Source organism: Malurus melanocephalus, unplaced genomic scaffold (genome assembly GCF_030028575.1).
Source record: "Malurus melanocephalus ecotype Western Australia unplaced genomic scaffold, MMel_1.1 scaffold_20, whole genome shotgun sequence".
Taxonomy (NCBI): domain Eukaryota; kingdom Metazoa; phylum Chordata; class Aves; order Passeriformes; family Maluridae; genus Malurus; species Malurus melanocephalus.
Window position 1 is genome coordinate 4,473,948 of NW_026623252.1, and position 21,432 is coordinate 4,495,379.

Here is a 21,432-nt window from a genome sequence, read left to right on the forward strand (position 1 = left end):
TGCTGAGGCTTTGCCACGCAAATCCTCCCCCCACCAGGACTGTCTAGAACCACAAGGTTCTCCTGCAGCTCCTGGGGTTTTTTTTTACATTTCCTGAGCATTCATCAATATTTTAACCCAAAGATCCCTCCAGAATTTGCTGCAGGGTATTTTCCACAGGAAAGAAAATTAATTATTTACTTCTGCACATGATTTCCTGCTTTTTTTAAAAGTTTTACGCACAAGAAGAGCCTCCCTCTTACCTGACAGCAGCTCAGCTCAAGTCTACAGTGAGAGCAATCAAACTCAACTTTTTTCCTTAAGAAATGAACCCTTTTTTTTTTTAGGAAATGAATCCTTTTTTCCTTAGGAAAATTACCCCTTTTCCTTTGGAAATGAACCCTCTCGTCTTAGGAAACTAACCCATTTTTCTTAGGAAATGAACCCTTTGTTTTTTTCCTTAAAAAATGAACCCTTTTCCTCTTAGAAAGAAACCTTTTTCCTTAGGAAATGAACTTTTTTTTTTTTTTTTAGGAAATTACCCCTTTTCCTCAGGAAACAAAGTTTTTCCTTAGGAAACAAACCCCTTTTCTTAAGAAAGAACCCTTTTTTCTTAAGAAATAAACCCTTTTTTTCCTTAGCAAATGACCCCTTTTTCCTTAGGAAATGACCCCTTTTTCTCTTTGGAAATGAACCTTTTTCCTGGGAAATAAACTTTTTTTTTTTTTCAGAAAATGAACCCATTTTCTTAGGAAATGACCCCTTTTTCCTCAGGAAACAAACCTAAATGATTTTCCCCATAAAAGCCAAGTTGACCCTTCCCCAATCCCTCATTTCCCCATCCACCTGCAGCCCTTACTYGGTGTCTGCACTCTGAGCTGATGAATGCAGACAGAGAAAAACTCGTCACACCCAGGCAGCCCCCATGAAGTCAGCATGGCCTAAAGGGTGTGACCCCATAACTCAGCTGATCCTACATTCTTCCCATCCCCAAAACGCTCCTCCCCTCTCGAGGAACCCAMAAACATTGAGGTTCCTCACTCTCCTGCCAACACCCAGGCGCCAAAATCCGCAGCTTCAACCGCTTCCAAACGAACCCACGGCCCGATTTTCTCATTTCTCAACCCAAATTTGTGCTCTGACATCAGCTGCCYGCTCAGAACGACCTTTTCAGCGCGGCTACAAAAAGCAGGTTCACACAAAAAAACATCTCCACCAGGGAAATGATGACTTGTTTGTGCAACACATTTCTGCAAACATTTTTGAGAGCTGGAGTCACATCTCCCAAATCGCTAGGCTGGTTGTCAAAACAGAGMTTCTCTTTTTTCTTTTTTTCTTCCCCTGACTGTGCCATATGTAATCCTAAATCCACTTTCCCAAAACTTGATATCTCCCAGAAATTTGGAACCAATGAGAGGAAAACACAAATGAGAGGTTGTTCTGCGGAGAATAATCTGATGGGGTTTGTATTTATTAGCCTGATGCACATCTTGGTTTGAAGAAAGCTTTTGTCAAATGTCAAAAAAAAAAAAGAAAAAAAAAAGAAAAAAAAGGGTTTTAAAAGTGAATGCGGTCCAAGACACAGTCTCAAAGGGAATTAATGCTGAGCTGGAAAAGCCTTGGTTACAGCAACAAGGAAACAGCGCAGAGGGGGCCCGGGTGATTTCAGTGGTACAGAGATCCACCAAAAGGTTCATTTCCTAAGAGAAAAGGTTAATTTCCTATGAAAAAGGGTTCTTTCCTCAGAGAAAAAGTTCATTTCTTAAGGAAAAGGGGTCATTTCCTAAGGAAAAGGGTACATTTTCCAATAAAAGAGTCATTTCTCAAGGAAAGAAAGGGTTCATTTCCCAAGGAAAAAAGGGTTCCTTCCCTAAGAAAAAAACGGTTCAGTTACCAAGGAAAAAAAGGTTATTCCCCAAGAAAAAAGGTTATTTCCCAACAAAATGGTTCTTTCCCAAGAAAAAAAGTTCATTTCCTAGGAGAAAAAGGTTCATTTCCTGAGAGCCGAGATGGAGAGCCTAAAGCAGGGGAGGACTCAGCTCTTCCAGCACCTTTTGCCTGAAAAGGGCTTGAAAACAGTTAATAACTGCCAAACAACAGTCAGAAATGAAAATATGTGACTGAATGCTCTGTTAGGAAAGAGCTTCCTTCCACAGCTTCCTATYTGAAAAGCACCTGCTGTCACCCAAGCGTTTCAGAAAATCCGGGACCCATAAAAAGCAAAAAATTTATTTTGGAAACTCAAAACAAAGACTCTAAATCAACACAGAACCACTGCAAACATCCATCTGCTAATCCTTCTCCGTTTGAGGTTTGTGAAGACGATTTTTTACTTTGGTAGAACTGGTAATATGAGGGTTTAAAAAAAAAAAAAAATCCCATTTATGCAGGAATCAGGTTGTTGCGGGTCTCTGCAAAAATCCTGCCCTCTGGCTCCGTTGTTGTTTGTGTTTCCTGGGTGAAGCCAAGAAACTTGAGAGTGTTTTCCAAATTCAGCAGGTTCCCATCACCTCAGGCACCTTCTTTAAACTCAAAGCACTGCACTAGAAATTGTATTTTTTAAGGAGCTCACTTTACAGTGAGCTTGAAATTTTTTCTGATTTCACTAATCAGAAACCAATTTTGTCCTCTGTCCTCACAGTCCTGGCTCTGATGCTTTCCACACTTGCTATTTCACAATGACACTATTAAAGGAGAATTTAGGGCGAAAAAAAAATGAGCTATTTTTGCACAAACTGAGCCCTTGCTAAACCCCCACACCAAAACCTTTCAAGAATTACTCTCCCTTCAAATTCTGTTCCCTGCTAATCCTCTAAATTGCCTTTATGCAAGCTGGGTTCAGTTATCCCATCACAGCTTCTATTTTTTGTCACCTCTGTGCCACTTCCTCAGGTAAACCCGACCCCAACCACTGCTGAAATTCATTGTCAAAAATCCTTTTTATGTTTAGGATTAAAAAYGTGCCAGAACACCCACATAAAGATCTAAAACACAGTTCAAAGCCAGCRAGGAGGGTGTCAGCCTCTACTCCAGCGCCACCAGCGCGTGCTCGTAAGAAAATAATTAACACAATCGAGTGCAGCCTTAAATCCATAATAAAACACAGCCACTGGGAAACARCACAACTGGAAAACAAAAAACAGCCACGCTCTCCAAATCTCAAAAAAMCACCCCAAAAACAGCAGCAGCAGAACATGTGATAGTGAGTGCAACCTTCCAGAATCCAGAGAGAGCAGCTCTTCCCCTTCCCAAAAGCTGCTCCAGGGGAACTCGAGCAGCTCTTAGGCCCGCACAAAAAATGTGCTTGGCACATCCAGGCAGCTACTGGGGCAGATCAAAACAATTCCTGGCTCCTCCTCGCCGTTTAAAGGGATTTCTTTTTTCCCAGAGCTCAGGGCAGGCTGAGGCTGCTGCCAGCAGCTGGAGCAGACCCCGGCACAGTGACAGGATTTGGATTTTTTTTGTTGTTTTTTTAAGTGCATGAGAGTTGACATCCCAGAACGAAAACAAAGCAAACCCCAAAATAAACTCCAGTGCCTTGCTAATTAAAGGGATCGGTTCCTCCAGGAAGGCCAACACTGCTGTGGGGTTAAGGGTGTATTTTAAGCTGGTCCCTTCCAGCATTTTCAGGGAGGYTGTGCAAGGAAAGCAGAGCCTGACTGTCACTGCAGCATCACCAAAAGCTCTCTTTAGGAAGGGTTTTTTTTTCCTTAAATTTATTTAGAATGCCACAGGATATTYACACGAACTAAATCTCAGCAGCACTGGAATTTCTTCTCCAGCATCCAGGTTTTCATTCCCTGCCAAGTAACCAGTGAATTTTGACAGAGAATCCCAAAATGGTTTGGGATTGGGTTGGAAGGGAYCTTCAAAATCATCTTATCCCACCCCTGCCATGGCAGGRACACCTTCCACTCTCCCCAGTGGCTCCAAGCCCTGTCCAGCCTGGCCTGGAACTTCAAGAGATGGGGCAATTCATTTTTAATAAATCTGGCCCATTTTTAATCACCTTTGTTGACCATTTCACTTAATTCAAGGCAGGTTACACCATCAACAAATAAATCATATTTACAACACAGAGCTATGTATAGGGWGGTGAGATATTTCCAGCAGGGAAACCTCTCCACTCCACAAAACTCTGAGGTTTTTCCACGTTGATGGATAAATAAAATACCTTTTATCCTAAAAACCAACAAGAGGCAGCCAGAGAAACACAACTCATTTTAAACCAAGGGGTTTGGRTGATGCCCAACACCTGAAATCCAAATTTCCAACAGCCCATTTAACAAGGCAAAGGTAACACCTTCCACCCTCCCCAGGGGCTCCAAGCCCTGTCCAGCCTGGCCTGGAAATTCAAGGGAAGAGGCAATTCAATTTTAATAAATCTGGCCCATTTTTAATCACCTCTGCTGGCCATTCCACTTAATTCAAGGCAGTGACGGGGGTTCACCACCCTGCAGGTTACACCACCAACAAATAAATCATATTTATAAAATAGAGCTTTGTATAGGGTGGTGAGATATTCCCAGCAGTGAAACCTCTCCAGTCCACAAAACTGAGGTTTTTCCACATTGATGGATAAATAAAATACCTTTTATCCTAAAAAAACAAATTTCCAACAGCCCATTTAATGCTGTAACACTTCACCTTTATCACCTGGGCAAGCACTTCATGCAGGCTGAGAGCCACCCACCACTCTTGGGGTGGAAACCTTGGAAAACAGAGAGCTGTTTGCCTTGGTGAACAAAAAAACTTTAAGTAAATAAATACAATACAAAAGAAAAAAAAGCTATTCACAAAAAAATTTGAAATCCTAAAAATAAAAATTTTAAGAGCCAAAAAAAAAAAAACTAACCAAACTTCTTTACCCATATACATTATATACAAATAAAAACTAATTGTTGATTATTTAAATTCCTGTAAAACAAGAAAGTTCTTTCAAATAAACAGCTTTGCATACAAATTGTATATCACAATCTAATACCTGCTGACTCACACAAATATTCATCAGCATTGCCAAGGTGGTGTTTTCACCACTTTTTATGCAGATTCCGATCAGCTGAGGGAGATGGGGAGAGCACAGTCAGGACCTGACCTGGATATACAGAATATTCACCATTAAATAAAACAGGATGGACAGTTCTAGCAGCTCCTGCTAATTTATAATTTTACAATCACAGTTGCAGTTTAGCACCTTCCAGTTATTAAAATCACAGAAAGTAAATGGGAAAGCACCTCAAAAGATCAATTACSAAACCCCTGCATGGGCAGGGACACTTTGCACTGCTCTGAGCTCCACTCATCCAGTGCATTCAAAAAAAAAGGGAAAAAAGATGGATTTCAGGAAATCCCAACTCATCTTCCTCTCATTCAGACTGTAAGATAAGTACCTCAGCACAATTTGCTCACCTTGGCTGCCTCAGTTTGAAGCAGGCTCACCTCACCAGACTGTATTACAAAATTAAGGTTTATAATATCTATATAAACAGAAGTTTATAAATAAAGTTTTATAATATATAAACCTACTGTTTTCATAGAAGAAAACAACAATTTTCATTAAAAAAAAAACCAGACAACAGACAACACAAACAGAAACCCCTACCTGCCAAAGACCAAACTGCCTGTTTCCACCACGCCCTTGCACCTCTGCTCCTCCAAACCCCTTAAATGCTGCCCAGGTGCCTCTTATAGAGTGATCCCACAGCTGAGCAGGATCAGCTGCCCTGCCCCACCCCAAGACAGACCAGAAAATATCTTAAAATCACCATTCAGGAGAGAAAACACCTCCAAATGCAGCCCAACCTCATTCAGGTGTGTGCTTACAACCAGACACRTTTGTCACCTGGAACTCTTTAAAACAATTATCAGGACAAATTACACCAAGGCTACAGCAAGAAAAAAAACAATCTCAAACTCAGTTACCAATTAAATGGGTTCAGGTGATGTAATACACAAGAMAAATGAACAAAATTATCCAGGGGAGCGTTACATGAGGTTTTTCCCCGTTAAAAGAGYCAGCAAGCCTCCAAAAATTCCTGGATGAAGAAAACAAAAAACCCACCACGGATATCTGGCTGCAAATTGCACTTCTGAACTAAATACCTCCCCAACATCGCATCTGACAGCGAGAACTGAACATCTCAGAGCTTTTTTGTTGTTTTCTTGGGGGTTTCAGAGGTGTTTTTAATGTTTCTGTCACAGATTTTGGCAGAGTTTTGGAGGATAGTTTCTGGGACACTGTCACTGGGATGTAAAGTGGAGCTGTTTGTAGAAATTCAGTTTAAATTGCAGCACAGCTTTGGAAGTCTGGAGTCTTTGAGGTTCTGCTYACCTGAATTTTCATGAATTTAATTCCTGTAGCTGTTTTTGAGCTGCAAACTACAGCTGTTTATATTAAAGTGAGATTTAAGGATAGGATTTTCTTGTAAAATACCAATTAATGCTGGGCAATCAATACAAAAACCCCAAAATTCAAATTTTCAGTAGACTCTTGTGCTGTTCTTGGCCACTCTCTGCACATTAAAACAYTGACTCCCTGTCTGCTTTGAAGGTTTTGCTGTGCCCCCTGAGTGACCCCAGGTGTGACCACAAACCCCATTCCTCCCCTTTCCCAAGAATTCACCATCTGCCAYACTCATTCCCACCAACCACAAAGGAAGGAGCGTTTCCACCTGGAGGGAAAAGAAAAAAAAAAACCCTAAAGTGACTTTAAAGGTGTTTTCAGACAGCTGAAGTCCCCAGAGTGAGGCATTTATCTTTTACATTAAATTGAGATGTCACCACAATCCTCGGTGCTTTAAAGAAAGGGAAATATGCTGAATTTCAACACTGTTGGAAATGGCAGCTGGAGAAATGGAAAGCTGACATCACCCCAGTGATATTTGGGGAATAAAGCGTCCAAGATGAATCAGATTAGGAATGATGAGATTTTCCTGCATAAACCAAAGGATGAGCAATAAAAGTTTCCAGTGTTTTCACAGAGACATTTTGACAGTTGTGTCTCCCCCAAAACACAGAGGGAGCTTTAAACATTTTGAAGTTTTAATGAACCATTTATCAATTAAATCTTCAGAAATTCGTTCTGGAATTCTGGAATTATGGATCAACAATGCCATAACGCTGCAGTAAATAGGCTCACTACCCAAAACAAAAAATCTTGGAGCTAAAATCACTTATCAAGAGARCAACACCTCAACTGAGCCCAAGTTGTTTGTAAACCACACAAATCCTCATCCTCCCCCCAGCTACAGCAGCAGCMTTTTTAATGTTTCTGTCACAGATTTTGGCAGCATTTTCAAGTTTTAACGAAGCATTTATTAATCAAATCTTCAGAAATTCGTTCATCTATCCAAAACCACTGGAATTATGGACCAACAATGCCATAACGCTGCAGTAAACAAGGCTCASTACCCAAAACAAAAACTCCTGGAGCTTAAAGCAGATCCTTTATCAAGAGAGCAACACCTAAACCTGAGCCCAGGAACTGTAAACCACACAAATCCCCTGCCTCCCCCACCACAGCAGCAGCATTTTTAACATTTCTGTCACAGATTTTTGCAGCATTTTCAAGTTTTAATKAAGCATTTATTAATCAAATCCTCAGAAATTCACTCATCTACCCCAAACCATGAACATCCACTGGAATTATGGAACCAACAATGCCATAACGCTGCAGTAAATAAAGCTCACTACCCAAAATAAAAAATCCTGGAGCTAAAAGCARATCCTTTATCAAGAAAACACCTAAACCTGAACCCAGGTTGTCTGAAAACCACAAAAATCCCTGCCTCCCCCACCCCAGCAGCAGCAATAAAGAAGATGATGCCATTCTTTWGAGACTGCTCCTTACAGCCATTTCAAGGCTGTTGAAGTTCTTCTCAATAATTCCCAAATTATTGCCAGAAGTGATTTGTSACAAGCCCAGGGGACAAAAGGTAGGAGAAGCACAAGAGTCTGCTGAAAATTTTGAATTTTGATTTTTTTTGCATTGATCCCCCAGCGTTTATTGGTATTTTGCAAGAAAATCCTATCCTTAAATCTCACTTTAATATAAACAGCTGTAGTTTGCAGCTCAAAAAWCAGCTACAGGAATTAAATGCCACACTCCTTCCTGARAATTCAGGTGAGCAGAACCTCAAAGACTCCAGACTTCCAAAGCTGTGTTGCAATTTAAACTGAATTTCTACAAACAGYTCCACTTCACATCCCAATGACAGTATCCCGGAAATGCTCCTCCAAAACACTGCCAAAATCTGTGACAGAAACATTAAAAACGCCCCTGAAACCCCCAAGAAAACAACAAAAAGCCTCACAACCACTTTGAGGCCCAAGGTTTTAAGCACAAGTCATCACTGGAAAAAACAAGACATTAAAATGAAGGAAAAAAATACATATGAGAATACTGCAATCCTGCTCATTTCAACACCCAGCTGATTTTATTGGGGCTGCAATCACATTTTCCTAGGTTTGGCCTGCTGGGTGCATGTTCCACTAAACAAACATGAAGAAATAAAGGTGGTAAAATTCACTTTTTTGTGATTTCATGAGTTGGGAGTTGAACACAACTGCCTTTATTATTCAAATCTTCCCAGCGCAGAGAGCAAGGGCACAGCCTGACTCCAAACTTTCATCACACAGCTCACCAGCTCAGCCATAAAATTACAAAAAATGCATGAAAATGTGCCTGAAATAAAGGCACTTTTTAATTTTATTTTTTTAATTATTTTATTTTGCCAACAGACTTCATGTTACGTGTATTTATACATTGTATAAAAATTATGTCCTAACATATACGGAAATAAATCATATGTAATCCCCCCACGCCATTCAAAAAAGGGAATTCACTGAAAAAGGGGAATTAAGGGGAAAAAAAATCCTCTGAGAATGGCTGAAAAGAGCTGACAAGAYAAGCTAAATTGCAGTGGTGTGAGCCCAAATTTAGGCTTGGTTTATGTAGGAMGCTCTTTGTGGAGGTTACATGAGCACCCATGGCTTGTTGGTCAGTATTTCTCAAAGCTCCTCCCAGCTGAAAAAACACACAGAATTCCATTTTTATTCATCTCAGCAGGGGAAAAAAAATCTGATTTATGGTTTTGCTGTGATTTCTGTTCAGTTTTCACTGCCCCAAACCTTTCCATCCTCATTCCCTGATGGGTCAGGGGACAGCAGATGGAAACACCAAAGGCTTGTGACGGCTGCAGTGACACATTCCTGGGATTATTCTGCAGGAAAGCAACTCAGATTGGCTCCAGAAGGAAATCCAACCTTTTCCTTGGAGTTTGAACAGTGTAAGAGTGAAATGAGCATAAATTCCCAGTGGGAGTGGGAATTGTCTGTCCCAAATTTGCAGAGCTCACCTAAACCTGGATGACACCGTTCCCTCCTGCAGGAGCAAAGGAACGGTGAAATTCCTCATTTTACTCCCCAAGGGCAGTGAAAATGGGCTGGAAAAGGAAGCTGGACACGGACAGGGCTGGAAAAGGCAGCAGGGAGTGAGACAGAGACACTCAGAGCCACCAGAATGGGGATATTTGGGGACAGGACAGTGCCAGCTACAACCAAAGGAACGCTCTTGTGTTTGTGCAAATAGGGTCACACACATTTCATAAATCATTACCACTAAAAACCAGCTCCAGCACTCACTAAATCCGGTCAAACCCCAACACCAAACTGGTTTTCCATCAGTTCTTCCACACAAAAACAACCTGAACGAAGCGTCCATGCTTTATGGATGGGAAATATGGCACTGATGAAGCTGGTTCTCAACCTGGGGCCCTAAAAATACAAAGCAGAGCAGGCACAGGATCACAGGATTTCTGCTGTATTTGGGGACGGAAGGGGATTTGTTATCAGCCAGTTCCTGAGATGCTTTGTGAGGGTAGAGGTTAAGGCAAGCTGTGACAGGAACATCCCAAAGGGGAGCTTCACCCTGACACCTCCTCCGGGTTCCTGCACAGCMCAAGCTCAATTTCCTTCAGTGTGCTCAGTTCTTTTCCAAGGAATCTTTTCAATCTTTTCCATCTTTTCCTGAAGGAAAAGATTCCCAGGTGAAAGCCCACAAGGTGCCTGCAGGCATTTCATGAGGAAATCCCAATGCCTATGGCCGGAATCCAGAATCCACCAGGAAATTACAAATTCTATTTTCACACAGAATGAACGAGGCTGGAAGAGACCTTCAAGATCACTTTGATGGAAAAGGTAAATAATCATAGGAAAGGGTTAACAAAGCATCATTTAACAGTTATTTAGAATGGAACTGTAATTAGCACAGCACAATTAATCCCACTTTGCTCTGGAGGCTCTGATTTTAAATGCAGCTCTCTGCTCCCCCTACACAAGCAACCCCACCAAAGTTCCTTGCAGACCCTCAGCCTTCGTTCACAAAGGACACAAAACTCCCTGAAAATCCCTGAAAATCCAGCCCTGCTGTTTTCCCACCCCAGATCAGGATGGGTTCCAAATGGATCCGATGAAAACCAGCAGTAAAAGCCACCCAACAGAAAGGTTCCTTCCTTTATAAAAGGACAACACAAATACTGGTGCTGCTCTGGCTGAGACTCAGAATCTGGAAATAAACATTTCATGGGACTGACATACTGCTGGTCCAGGAGGAGCAGGATCAGGGATGCTCCAGAAGCCTCTGTGATCACCAGGAATCATCTSAGCATTGCTGAAACGCGCTCGAGCCAAAGGACAAACGCTGACCTGCGCTTTAATCCCCACCGCCCTTGGAGGRAAGATTATTTGTCCCTGCCGGTAAGCTGCGAGACTGGGAAGGGCATCTGGGGTTATGAACTGGTCTCACACGGGCTGGGAGAACTCAGGGAAGGATCTCTTGATTTTTAGCTTCACCACTGAAGTGTAACTTGGCTTTTACAGAAATGGACAGCTGATGCTGCACAAGCACCTCGGGACACAAACAGCTCATCTGTCCATGACTGTGAGACCTAAATCAGAGCTCAACTGAATGAAACCACCTGCCACAGCTGGAAAACAAAGTTTCACAGCCTTGCTATAAAACAGCAACCATTGGGTTTCTATTTTACACGCTAAACTGAAATTACTTTCAGCTTCCACAACTATATATACACATACACGATTCTACGATTATATATACGCATATACATATTACATTTTTTAAAWTTTTTTTTAATTTTTCAAATTCTTTTTAAATTTGGGAATCTCTCAAAATGCTTTCCAGAGCAAGTTCTTCCACGCTATCAGCTCTGTTTCCTGAAGGAAGAAGCCAGCCAGAAMAACAAGAAGCCTTTAGGTGACCGCAGCGCCGTCTGATCAGCTCCTACTTAGAACGGTGTTCTCCTGCCTGCTTTAGGATAAAAATAGAGCCAGTTCCGAGGTCAGCTGCATTAGCAGGTGAATCACCGGCAGCCAGAAGGCAGGAGACACACCTGAGGCTCTGCAGGGAGGAGGCAGAGCAGGTGGCAAGAGCAAAAAAAAAAAGAGTGGCCACAATCTCAGGAATTTGAAGCCGGAGCATAAAGCAAAGCAACGGCAGCGTTTGGCTTTTCMCTCCCCACCCTCTGTGCTCAAACACCAAGAGATAAGAAAGGGGAAAAGGGAAGGATTCCCACAGGTTTTTGAGGCAGCTGAGGAGACTCTGAGCATTTCCATGCCTCTGGTGAGTACACAGAGAAATAACCGAGCTGTTTACACATCCCTACACAGCCAAACACACATCGCTCTTATCTGATCTCAACCYGCTCTTTTCAAAGCCTATCATTCTCAAATAACCTCACCCTGAGTCACCCGGGGAAGCTCTGCAGATAGCTAAACTGAAAAGAAATAATTTTTTTTTGTGTTTTTTTATTCAGTTCCCCTCCTTGAAGGCCCCATCCCCACCTCGCCCAGCAGCTGAAGCTCAGCTCTTGGTTGCAGCGATGCTCTAATCTCAAATACCATCATCTGCCCTGAGCAGTGACTTTTCAGCTCAMTCAGAAATAGCCAAGAATTTTGAAGACTTAAGACATATTTCTGAGAGATTAAAATCAGACCCAAAAATAACCTATTTTGGCCAGAACCGCTCGCATTCAAAGGCATTTCACCAACACCCAGGTGACCCTAGAGAAACACCGCACTGCAAACAGGACTTGAGAGAGGTTCTTCCCTCCCAGGGACTTTCAAACACTGCTTTTAACATATTTTTTTTCAGAAAGAGTCCTTTAGTGCCGCCTTATTCCTCCTCTGACCCTTGGAAATCAAAGTGGAATTAAAAACATCTCTAATTAACTCTTGAGTAGCTCAAGGCTGGCCATCACCWCGCTGGAGATCTGGGGAAATTCCTGGCCAGGAGCACGAAATCAAAAATCAGCTTCTCCTGAGGRCAGGAATTAGCCCCTCTTTATGAAAACAAACTCTTCAGTGACAAATTGAACAAGTAAAAGATGAGACAAAAGAGGTGATTTTCCAGTTCAAGGCAGGTTAGAGGAGAAAGAATTTTAATTTCTCCCCAAGGCCTGAGCACAATCCCCCCGAAAGCTGTGAAGCGCAAAACGCGTGCTCGATTTTAACAGCTTTAATAATTAAAACCACGGAAAAGTTAAACCTCCCATCCTCCGTGAGCACAAAATCCGATTTTTTTTTTGTCCCCTGCAGGATACAGAGGTCGAGGCATAAAAGCTGTTGCCTTGCCAACATAAATATTTCTGTACTGCCAGACAGAGGAGCTTCTGAATTAGGATGTTGCATAAGGAACACTTGGGTCAACATCCCCGTTTCCCAGGCAGTGTACCCCAGATAAAAACCACACACGAGCCCTCGGAGAGGGTTGCTCTGATACTCATCCTAAAGAAGGGTTTGGGAGCCCTTGATTTTGGGAGAAATAAGAAGAACAATCCTAGCGGGGTGATTTTTCAGGGGGGTTATTTTCCAGCAGAGATTTTTCAGCATTGACTTTTCAGTGGGGTGATTGATTTTTCAGGAGGGTGATTTTCCAGCAGGGTGATTGATTTTTCRGCAGAGTGATTTTTCAGCGGGATGATTTTTCAGCGGGATGATTTTCCAGCAGTGATTTTTCAGTGGGGTGATTGATTTTTTCGGGGTTGATTTTTCAGCAGGGTGATTGATTTTTCAGCAGGGTGATTGATTTTTCAGCAGGGTGATTGATTTTTCAGCAGAGTGATTTTTCAGCGGGATGATTCTCCAGCAGTGATTTTTCAGTGGGGTGATTGATTTTTTCGGGGTTGATTTTTCAGCAGGGTGATTGATTTTTCAGCAGGGTGATTGATTTTCCAGCAGTGATTTTTCAGCGCGATGATTTTTCAAGGGGTGATTTTCCAGCAAGGTGATTTTCCATGGTTCAACCTAACAAAAAAGTGCCATTTGGTAGCAAGAATAAATCATTGAGGTGAAATATTGTGCTCTGAACACRCAGATAAGGGAGGCACCTCAATAAATGCCTTACACATCCCTAAAAAAAATTCAAATCCAGCTGCATCAAGYGGCTCAGCACCCACTTTTTAGGAGTTTTTTCCTTTATGTTTAAGGCACAGGCATTGCTGTTAAGCAACTGCTGGCATGGGAATAAGAGAGGGAAAAAACTTGCATCAGTGATGCAGAACCCTCTTCTCCAACCCCACACGTGGATATGTGTACACTCAGTCCTCAAGCAGCATTTTGAAAAATCCAGATTCTCTGTCACAGCAGCCAGATGAGCTGACTGACAAAAATATTTGCAAAGAGGGATCAGAAATTGCTGGGAAGCACCCGGAGCTGGCAGTATTTGAGCTCCCCTTCATATCTAAGCAGCAAAACAGCAGCATCTAATCCTTCCACGGAGCAAAAATGTGCTGGGAGGCTTCATTCACCAAATGGGAGCTGTGAAGAGCAAGAACCCTTTGCTAACACTGAGATTTTCCCCAAGAAATTTGAGATTTATTTCTTATTGAGCACCTTCAAGGCAGAAACAAACCTCCCCCAAGCTCAGGAGCTGAGATTCATCATCATTCATCTAAAAATCAAAGTTGCTTGATGTAACCAGAAGTGACACTGSTGAATCTTTAATTCAATAACTCCCTCTCTGAGTGAAAATAAAGGTACAAATAACGGGTGTCAGGCAATACAGAAGGAGCATTTCTGCAAGGAAGGAGCCAGACTTTGAGTACCACCCACGTGGAACGTTTACAGCCAGGAAACGTGGCTGTGCCCGCCCCGTAAATCTGATCCTAAAGGGCTTCCCCGGCTGGAACACCTCAATAAATGGGAGAGATTTACCCTGGGTTATTATTTCAGACAAGTGACCTTTCCATCTTCATCTGGACAGCCCCAAAAGAACCCAGGGCACGAGGAGGAGCGCTGACCACGAGGTTCAACGCTGACCCCACCCCACAAATATCCCTCCAAATGAGCCCTGGTGGCCAAGTGACCCTGGTGACAGACACACTGCCTGTGTGACAGACACACTGCCTGTTCCAAAGCCCTTACAGCTGTTCCTGCAGCCCAACAGCTGCACTGCAGGTCGCACTGCCTCGCTTCCCTCCTCCTCATTCCCCGAGGAAACCTCAATAAATAACAAACCCCACTGTTAACGTCATCTGTGATTATCCAAAAAAAGCTCGGAGGAAGCTACAGTTTGCTTATSCCCCCGCCTGCTTTGCTTTAAGGAAACATTTGGTACTATTTTGTCAATAAATCCCAAGTATTTGTCACACGCTGTCATTATGTACCAGCCCGAGCCATCAAAATCATCAAACGCCCCATCAAGATAAAATTTCCAGCTCCCATCAAGATAATAGCTTTACGTTGGATGCTTTTCACGGGCTAAATAGATGATAGTTTCACGGGTTCAATATACTGACATTTCTTTTTTTTTCCCCCTCGCACATGAAAAAAGCCATTCTGTGGTTTTTGGCAGAAAGCGCCTTTCRCTGTGTGTTTACTGCAGTTGCCATGGGGAAATCCCAACACCACTTATCAAAAGTAACACCATTAACAGGCTGCATTAATGATTTCTGCTTCAAATCCCAGGCAGCGAAAAGGAATATCCAGGCATTTCAAAATTTGCTGCCTGCTTTCCAAGGTTATGGCCGTGCCAAGGAAAATCTCAGCGCATGCCATCGTTTCACACTCGTTATTTGGTGACTGCAGAGTTTTGCTGGGGCTATCGGTGTTCAGCCACTGCTGGGCAGCTCTGCAGCATCAAAATGAGAGCAGAGAGAGCAGCAGCAAAGAAACAAACTGCCCCTTCAAACACACCCCAGTGGTTCTTCTTGGAGGAATCCAAGATCTGGATGTGGCCCTGATAATGAACTTGGGCTGCTTTGAAATTGTATTTTGTATTTTATATTCGGATTTTTGGGAGTGATGGCAAGTTTTGGCTGTTTTGCTGGAAAGGGCTCAGCATCTGGTACCAATGATTTCATTTTCTAGGGCAAAATGACCATTACCTCCAGCAAAGAACCGCAGTCAAGTCATGCAGCAACTATGAGCAACTGAAAACCCTCCTTTGGTCTGAGGAAAAAGCTCATCCGCCACCCCACACAGAGACTCCACCTCTGCAAATCCCAACTGCACACCCACCGGGATGAGCAAAGAGTTCCAGAAGAGCCCTGTGCTCCTCAGAATCGCAGAATCATCCAGGCTGGGAAAATTCTCCAAGGCCATCGAGCCCAAGATGTGCCCAATGCCCACCTTGTCACCAGCCCCGAGTGCCACGTCCAGGAGTTCCTTGGACACCTCCAGGGTGRGCACTCCACTCCAAGGCCTGAGCACCCTTTCCATGGGGAAATTCCTCCTGATGTCCACCCTGGCCCAGCCTGAGGCCGTTCCCTCTCCTCCTGTCCCTGTTCCCTGGGATCCTTTCCTTACAGATCCTTTCCACTCAGCTTCCCACCACACAGAGCGACCTCAAATCCAAGGGACGAGGAGGAAAAGAGAAGGAATATCACGTTCTGAATGTTTCTTTTTCTGGTGCAAACTGTGCTCTGGTCATCTGCACGAGCTTCATTAGATAAACACATCGTTACCTGGAGTGCTGCGCCAAGCAACAGGCAGATCTCTGGCAAAACAAGAGCACGAAAATTCGATTTACAGAGCTGCAGTTTGAAGAGCCCGGCYTGGGAGGGAATGGAGATGAATGCATGCACAACACTCCACGGAAGGAATCAGAGATCTGTCCCAGCAAAGCCAGCCATGACTGCCATTAGGCATTTAACTGTCAAGTTCATAAGAGAAAGGGATAAAAATTCTACATTTCTTTTCAATTTTAAGAGAAAAACAAAGACCATGGCTGCTAGCAGCTGGCACACACTTCGATATTGTGCAAACATTAATCCATCTCATTCTCTAATTCAGCCAGTGACCTTAATACCAGTTCAGTTCTTAATCATCTGGCTCTATCAGTGCAGCTGGCATTCATTTCGCTTGACACAAGACCTACCCAATAAATAATAATAACAAAAACCCCTCTTAGACAATGCTTGAAAATGCTTGACCCCAACTGCAATCTATTTATCCGCCGGGTTTTATTTTCATAACAGCCTCTAGACAACACTCAGGATAACTGAAACAGCTCAAAGAGTCCTAGAAGGTTTTTAATTCATGCAAACTGTTAATGCCAGCAGAGCACCAGGAACCTGCAGCTACAATCCCGGGAGCCACGCGGGGCCGGCTCCAGCACGTTTGCATCTCACTGCTCCAATTCCATGTGCTCCAAATCTCTGCCTGCTCAGCCAGAAGGCTCACATCAGGATTCTGGGCTGCTCTGGGAATGCCAGCAGSGCTGACCAGGGGAGCAAGGAGATGACACAGAACTAACGAGAATTATCTGCAGCGGAGCTGCGCAAGGAAAGGCTGGAGGCCTCCAACAGAGATCACTCAGCAGCTTCCCCCCGCTTCCCACGGCTCTGAGCTGCAGAGAATTTGAGATAAGAGCTTAAAACTAACTCCTCTGAAACCTCGGGGGAAAAAACCTCAGAAGAACAGTTTATCGTATTATAAAGATACTATTTTTTGACAGGCAACAATTGCGATACCCAAATCTGCTTATTAAATCCTAAAGAGGGGTTATTCAAACAAACTTATCTCAAAATAAAAGCAACAAGTGAGAACCACTGAAAAAGCAACTATTTTACATCCCTCCCCCAGCCCCAGAGCCATCCTCCTCCTCTTCCTCCAGAGCAGCAAGAGTTCCTCTCATCAGGAATGAATCATGAAGACTTTAAAGAGAAAAAAAGTTTAAATGAGGAATGACATTTCCCTTAATGACTTCTAAATAGTTTAAGGCAAAAATAACTTCTCTGGCTTGAAGTTTATGGAAATTTGTCTTTTTGCCTTCAGGGACAGTGGTAGTACATGCAGAAAAACTTTTTCCCTTCAAATAAATGAATTTCTTTCCCCTTGCAGAGGCTTTTAGAGTTGCTGCTTGCATAGGATTTGAGACCAACAAACCCACAGCAAATGGGGTTTGCAGGTAAAAAAGGAAAAGGTTTGATGCTCAAGGACTCTTTAGTGACAGTGTGAATAACTACTGACTTTATAGACTGATCCCTGCCAAAAATCCACCTTTACACATTTCACAGCCTAAGCCAAACTCAGTAACATCAAAAACATGTAGATAGAAAAATTCCTGACTCTTCCACTTAAAAACTTGTTCAAAACTGCATTACACCTGACTGGGGTAGGTAAAGTAAGGCACTTCTTATCAAGAAATTCCTCCAAGCAGACATTGCAGTTGAGGTTGAAAATGCCAACAAGATACATTTTTTAAAACTTCCACCTTTTCAGCAGCCCCTGGGTGGGCTTCATAGTGAAAGAACAAAATCAAGTTACTCCCATAGAACAGCAATGACACAAGGGAAACAAGTGTAGAATCATGGAATGGTTTGGGTTGGGAACAACCTTAAATTGCATCCCATTCCACTCCTGCCATGAGCAGGGGACACCTTCCACCATCCCAGATTGCTCCAAACCCCGTCCAAACTGGCCTTGGACACTTCCAGGCACCCAGGGGTAGCCACAGCTTCTCTGGGCCTTCCCACCCTCACAGGAAAGAATTTCTTCGCATTTCCAGAGAATAAAACCCACACTGAAATAAAGGCTCCACCTGTGTGTCTGCACCAGAATCTGTGCACTGTCAAAACCACACCAACTCCACACCAACTAGAAGAAAAGTCCTGGTTGAACAGCAGCTTGTTCCAACCTTAAAATATTAAAATATGTGGCATGCTAATCGTAATGGCTAATTAAACTTTTTTATTAACATGTAGAAGAAGGAATTAAAGACAAATTAGTTTCAGCTCAGCTTTGTAACGGTCACCAAGCAGCAGCAGCCGGAGACGTGTAAAAGCTTTTTTCCAAGCTGCAATTTTATGGCAAAAAGGAAGGAAGCAGGGCACACCAGGCCTGCTAACCCCTAACACAAACCTGTAACGCCGCTGCATGCTGCAGCCCCACGGCTGCTCCCAGGACGCTTTTTTTGGGAGAACAAGCCTCAAGGTTTAAMCGCTCCAGATGAATTTGGTATTGGCACGTACAGGAAGAACCTCTCTGGAACATCCTAGTGCTGTGTACCCGGAGTTATTGATTAACTGAACTCTCCTTCCAGCCTGCAGCTGGAGGGAGCAAGAGTTTGAGTGTGCTGGCACAGGACAGGCAGGAGGAGCYGTATGAAGTAATTCTCTGTTGTGGTTACCTTGAACTTTCACCAAGGTCACACCACAATTTCCGTCAAGATTATTACAAGCCCACATGAGTGCCTGTGCATCAATAAAACCCTACAGCCCTCAGTTACCAGCTCTAAATATTTGGCTCAGGCTCTGGGCACGCTCTGCTCGCAGGAGAAGCTCTGGATTCAGAAGGGGAATTGCTTTCCCCAATAAACCATCAGGACCCAACTCCACACCATCCTCTGCTGTACCTTCATGAAAGTTTCATCTGAAAACTATTTTTAAAAAAGCAGAAACTTGGAGATCGTTTACCACCTGATAAGCACTTAAAGGCTACTCTAATTGCAGGTGAAATGTTTCATCACAGGTACTTATTATGGATCTGAGAGCACAGCTAGAAGAAAGCACCGTCTCACAATGAAGCTCCACAACCAGCATTTCTGGTTTGACACGTCCCAGCCAACCACACCGGGATCCTTCCAGATCCCTGCAGAAAGCAGCTCTGTCAGCTCTTTGCTGCCATACAGCAAGGTATCTCCATCCCTCAGTAAGGCTCTTGCTCAATTTTTTTCTCGTTAAAATTCTTCTACCTAGACTGGCAATTCTCTAATTTGCACACATCTATATCATATAACTCAAAGTAATTTTAAGAGCGCAGCTTCTGAATCTGTATTTTTCAGAAATATCAAACTCAGTTTCAGCTCCGTTATTACAATGAAGGTTTAGGATTTATGAGATATTTACACCAGTATGTGCTCATTTCTTCAGAAGTGCAACCGACCAACATGACCCATCCTTTGGGTTTAGGATTTATGAGATATTTACACCAGTATTCGCTCACCTCTCCAGCAGTGCAACTGACCAACATAACCAATCCTTTGGGTTACAGAAGGCTTTCCAAAAGGAGAAAAGTCCCAGCGCTGTGCAGCACTGGGCCACCCAGTGACCTATATACAGCTGCACTGGAGTTCAGCTTCTATTCCATAATTAAACAAGCTACACTMGCCTCACTCAGCCATCCTAGAATGCACGATCAGTCACGCCAGAGAGGGATTTTTGGTTCAGGAGAACACATAGCCTGACCTGCACTCAGCAGAGCTATGCCATACCCGTAAGTCAYGGAATGGTTTAGACTAGGAGGGACCTTAAACACCATCCCGTGGGCAGGGACACCTTCCACTACACCAGGCTGCTCCAAGCCCCGTCYAACCTGGCTTTGGACACCTCCAGGGATGGAGCAGCCATCTGGTCAYCCTCTGCCAGGGCATTCCCTCTCCTCACACCCAACATCCCCTCGACCCCCCATCCATCCCCCAGCACCGATGATGAGCTGCTCAGACGAGCCAAGGACGGGCACCTTTGTGGGGAGACCCGTTGATGCTCTCGGAGCTGGACTGCATGTCCACGGCGGCTCTCCGCAGGCTGCTAAAGTAAGCCCTGGACCTGGARAAGCTGCTGCGGGGGGAGCGCCCGTGGGGGCTGCCGAAGAGGGCGGCGGGGCCGTCCCTGCGGGCGAAGATGCCGCTGAAGAAGCGCAGCAGCCGGTGCTCGGTGCCGGCGGCGGGGCCCTCCCGGCCCAGGCGCTCCGAGAGCCGCTGCAGGTCGCTGTTATCCAGGGTCCGGTTCTTGCTCTTGCTGCGCTCCCAGCGCTCCAGCCGGGCCAGCGGGTCCGCCTGGCTCAGCACCTCGCCCACGTCCAGCGTGTTGCGCTTCTCGGGGGGCTCGGCGGGCAGCGCGGCGGGCGGCGAGGGCGGCGGCGGCCCGGGCAGGCAGCCGGAGCTGCTGTGCCGCCGCACCCGGGCCGGCTCCGCGCCGCCAGCGCCGCTCCAGTGCCTGAAGCTGAAGCTCCGCCGCAGCAAACCCGGCTGCCGCCGCGGGCTGTGGCCCCGCTCCCCCGGGCAAGGCCCGCCGTCCTTGTCCCGCTCCTCGCCGGGCGGGGACGAGGCGGCGGCAGCCGCGGCTTGTCCAGGTGCGGCGCTGCCCCGCGGCGCCCCGGGCACGGGCGGGCCCGCTCTCCGCGGCACCTTGAGGCGGCCCAGCTCCAGCTGCCCGGTGCTCAGCGTCCGGAAGGTGCGGAAGCCGCAGGGGCTGGGGACCCTGTCCCGCTCCTCGCCTTCCTCCTCGCCCTCCTCCTCCTCCAGCAGCAGCAGCCCGGCCCTGGTGAGGCTGGAGGAGCCCGGCGGGCGGCTCCGCCCGCGCCGGGGCAGCTCGGGGCCGGCGCGGCCGCTCTCGGGCCCCAGCAGCTCCTTCTTCACCATGGTCACGGAGATGCGGTAGACGGTCTTCCTCTGCGGGGTGCCCCGCTGCATCCTGTCGGGCGAGGAGGCGGCAGCGGCCGGCGGCTCGCTGCTGTCCAGGAGGTACATGATGGCYCTGCCCTTCAGGCAGCGGCGGCCGCCGCGGGCATCGGCGCCGAGATGGACGGATGGACGGACGGACGGATGGATGGACGGATGGATGGATGGAGACACGCGGGCGGCTGGAAACGCAGAGCCACAAACCACTGCAACCCGGTTAAAAAAAAAAAAAAATGAAATAAATAAATAATAATTTTAAAAAAAAATGCTCCGGTGTCACACCCCGCTCTGCGGCGGGGTCAGGCTGGGCTCCCGCGGCGCTCCCCGCCGGCGGCCGGCGGCCGTGGCAGCGCCATCCCGGAGAGGCGCCGAGGGACGGCTCACGGCTCACATCCACGCACGCATCCTCCTCCCGCGAATCCCGGCTCCGGTCTTCACGGCACGGGAGCTGCAGCAGCCGCCTCCGATCTCATTGTTTACAGCGCGGCCGCACGGTTGCGGAGATCCAGCCGGGTTTTTTTTCGTTTTTTTTTTTT

General features: G+C 45.3%; 1 protein-coding gene across 5 annotated transcripts in view; it reads right to left on the reverse strand.

Moving 5' to 3' along the window:
- AGAP1 (ArfGAP with GTPase domain, ankyrin repeat and PH domain 1) overlaps positions 1-21,426 on the reverse strand; it is a 230,236-nt gene extending 208,810 nt beyond the window's left edge. For all 5 annotated transcript variants that reach the window (XM_057389903.1, XM_057389906.1, XM_057389904.1 and 2 more), the window contains exon 1: positions 19,957-21,426. In XM_057389903.1, coding sequence (XP_057245886.1) covers positions 19,957-20,965 — 1,009 coding nt within the window. In that variant the 5' untranslated portion in view covers positions 20,966-21,426. The remainder of the gene's footprint in view (positions 1-19,956) is intronic.
- Between the last annotated feature and the right edge of the window lie 6 nt (positions 21,427-21,432).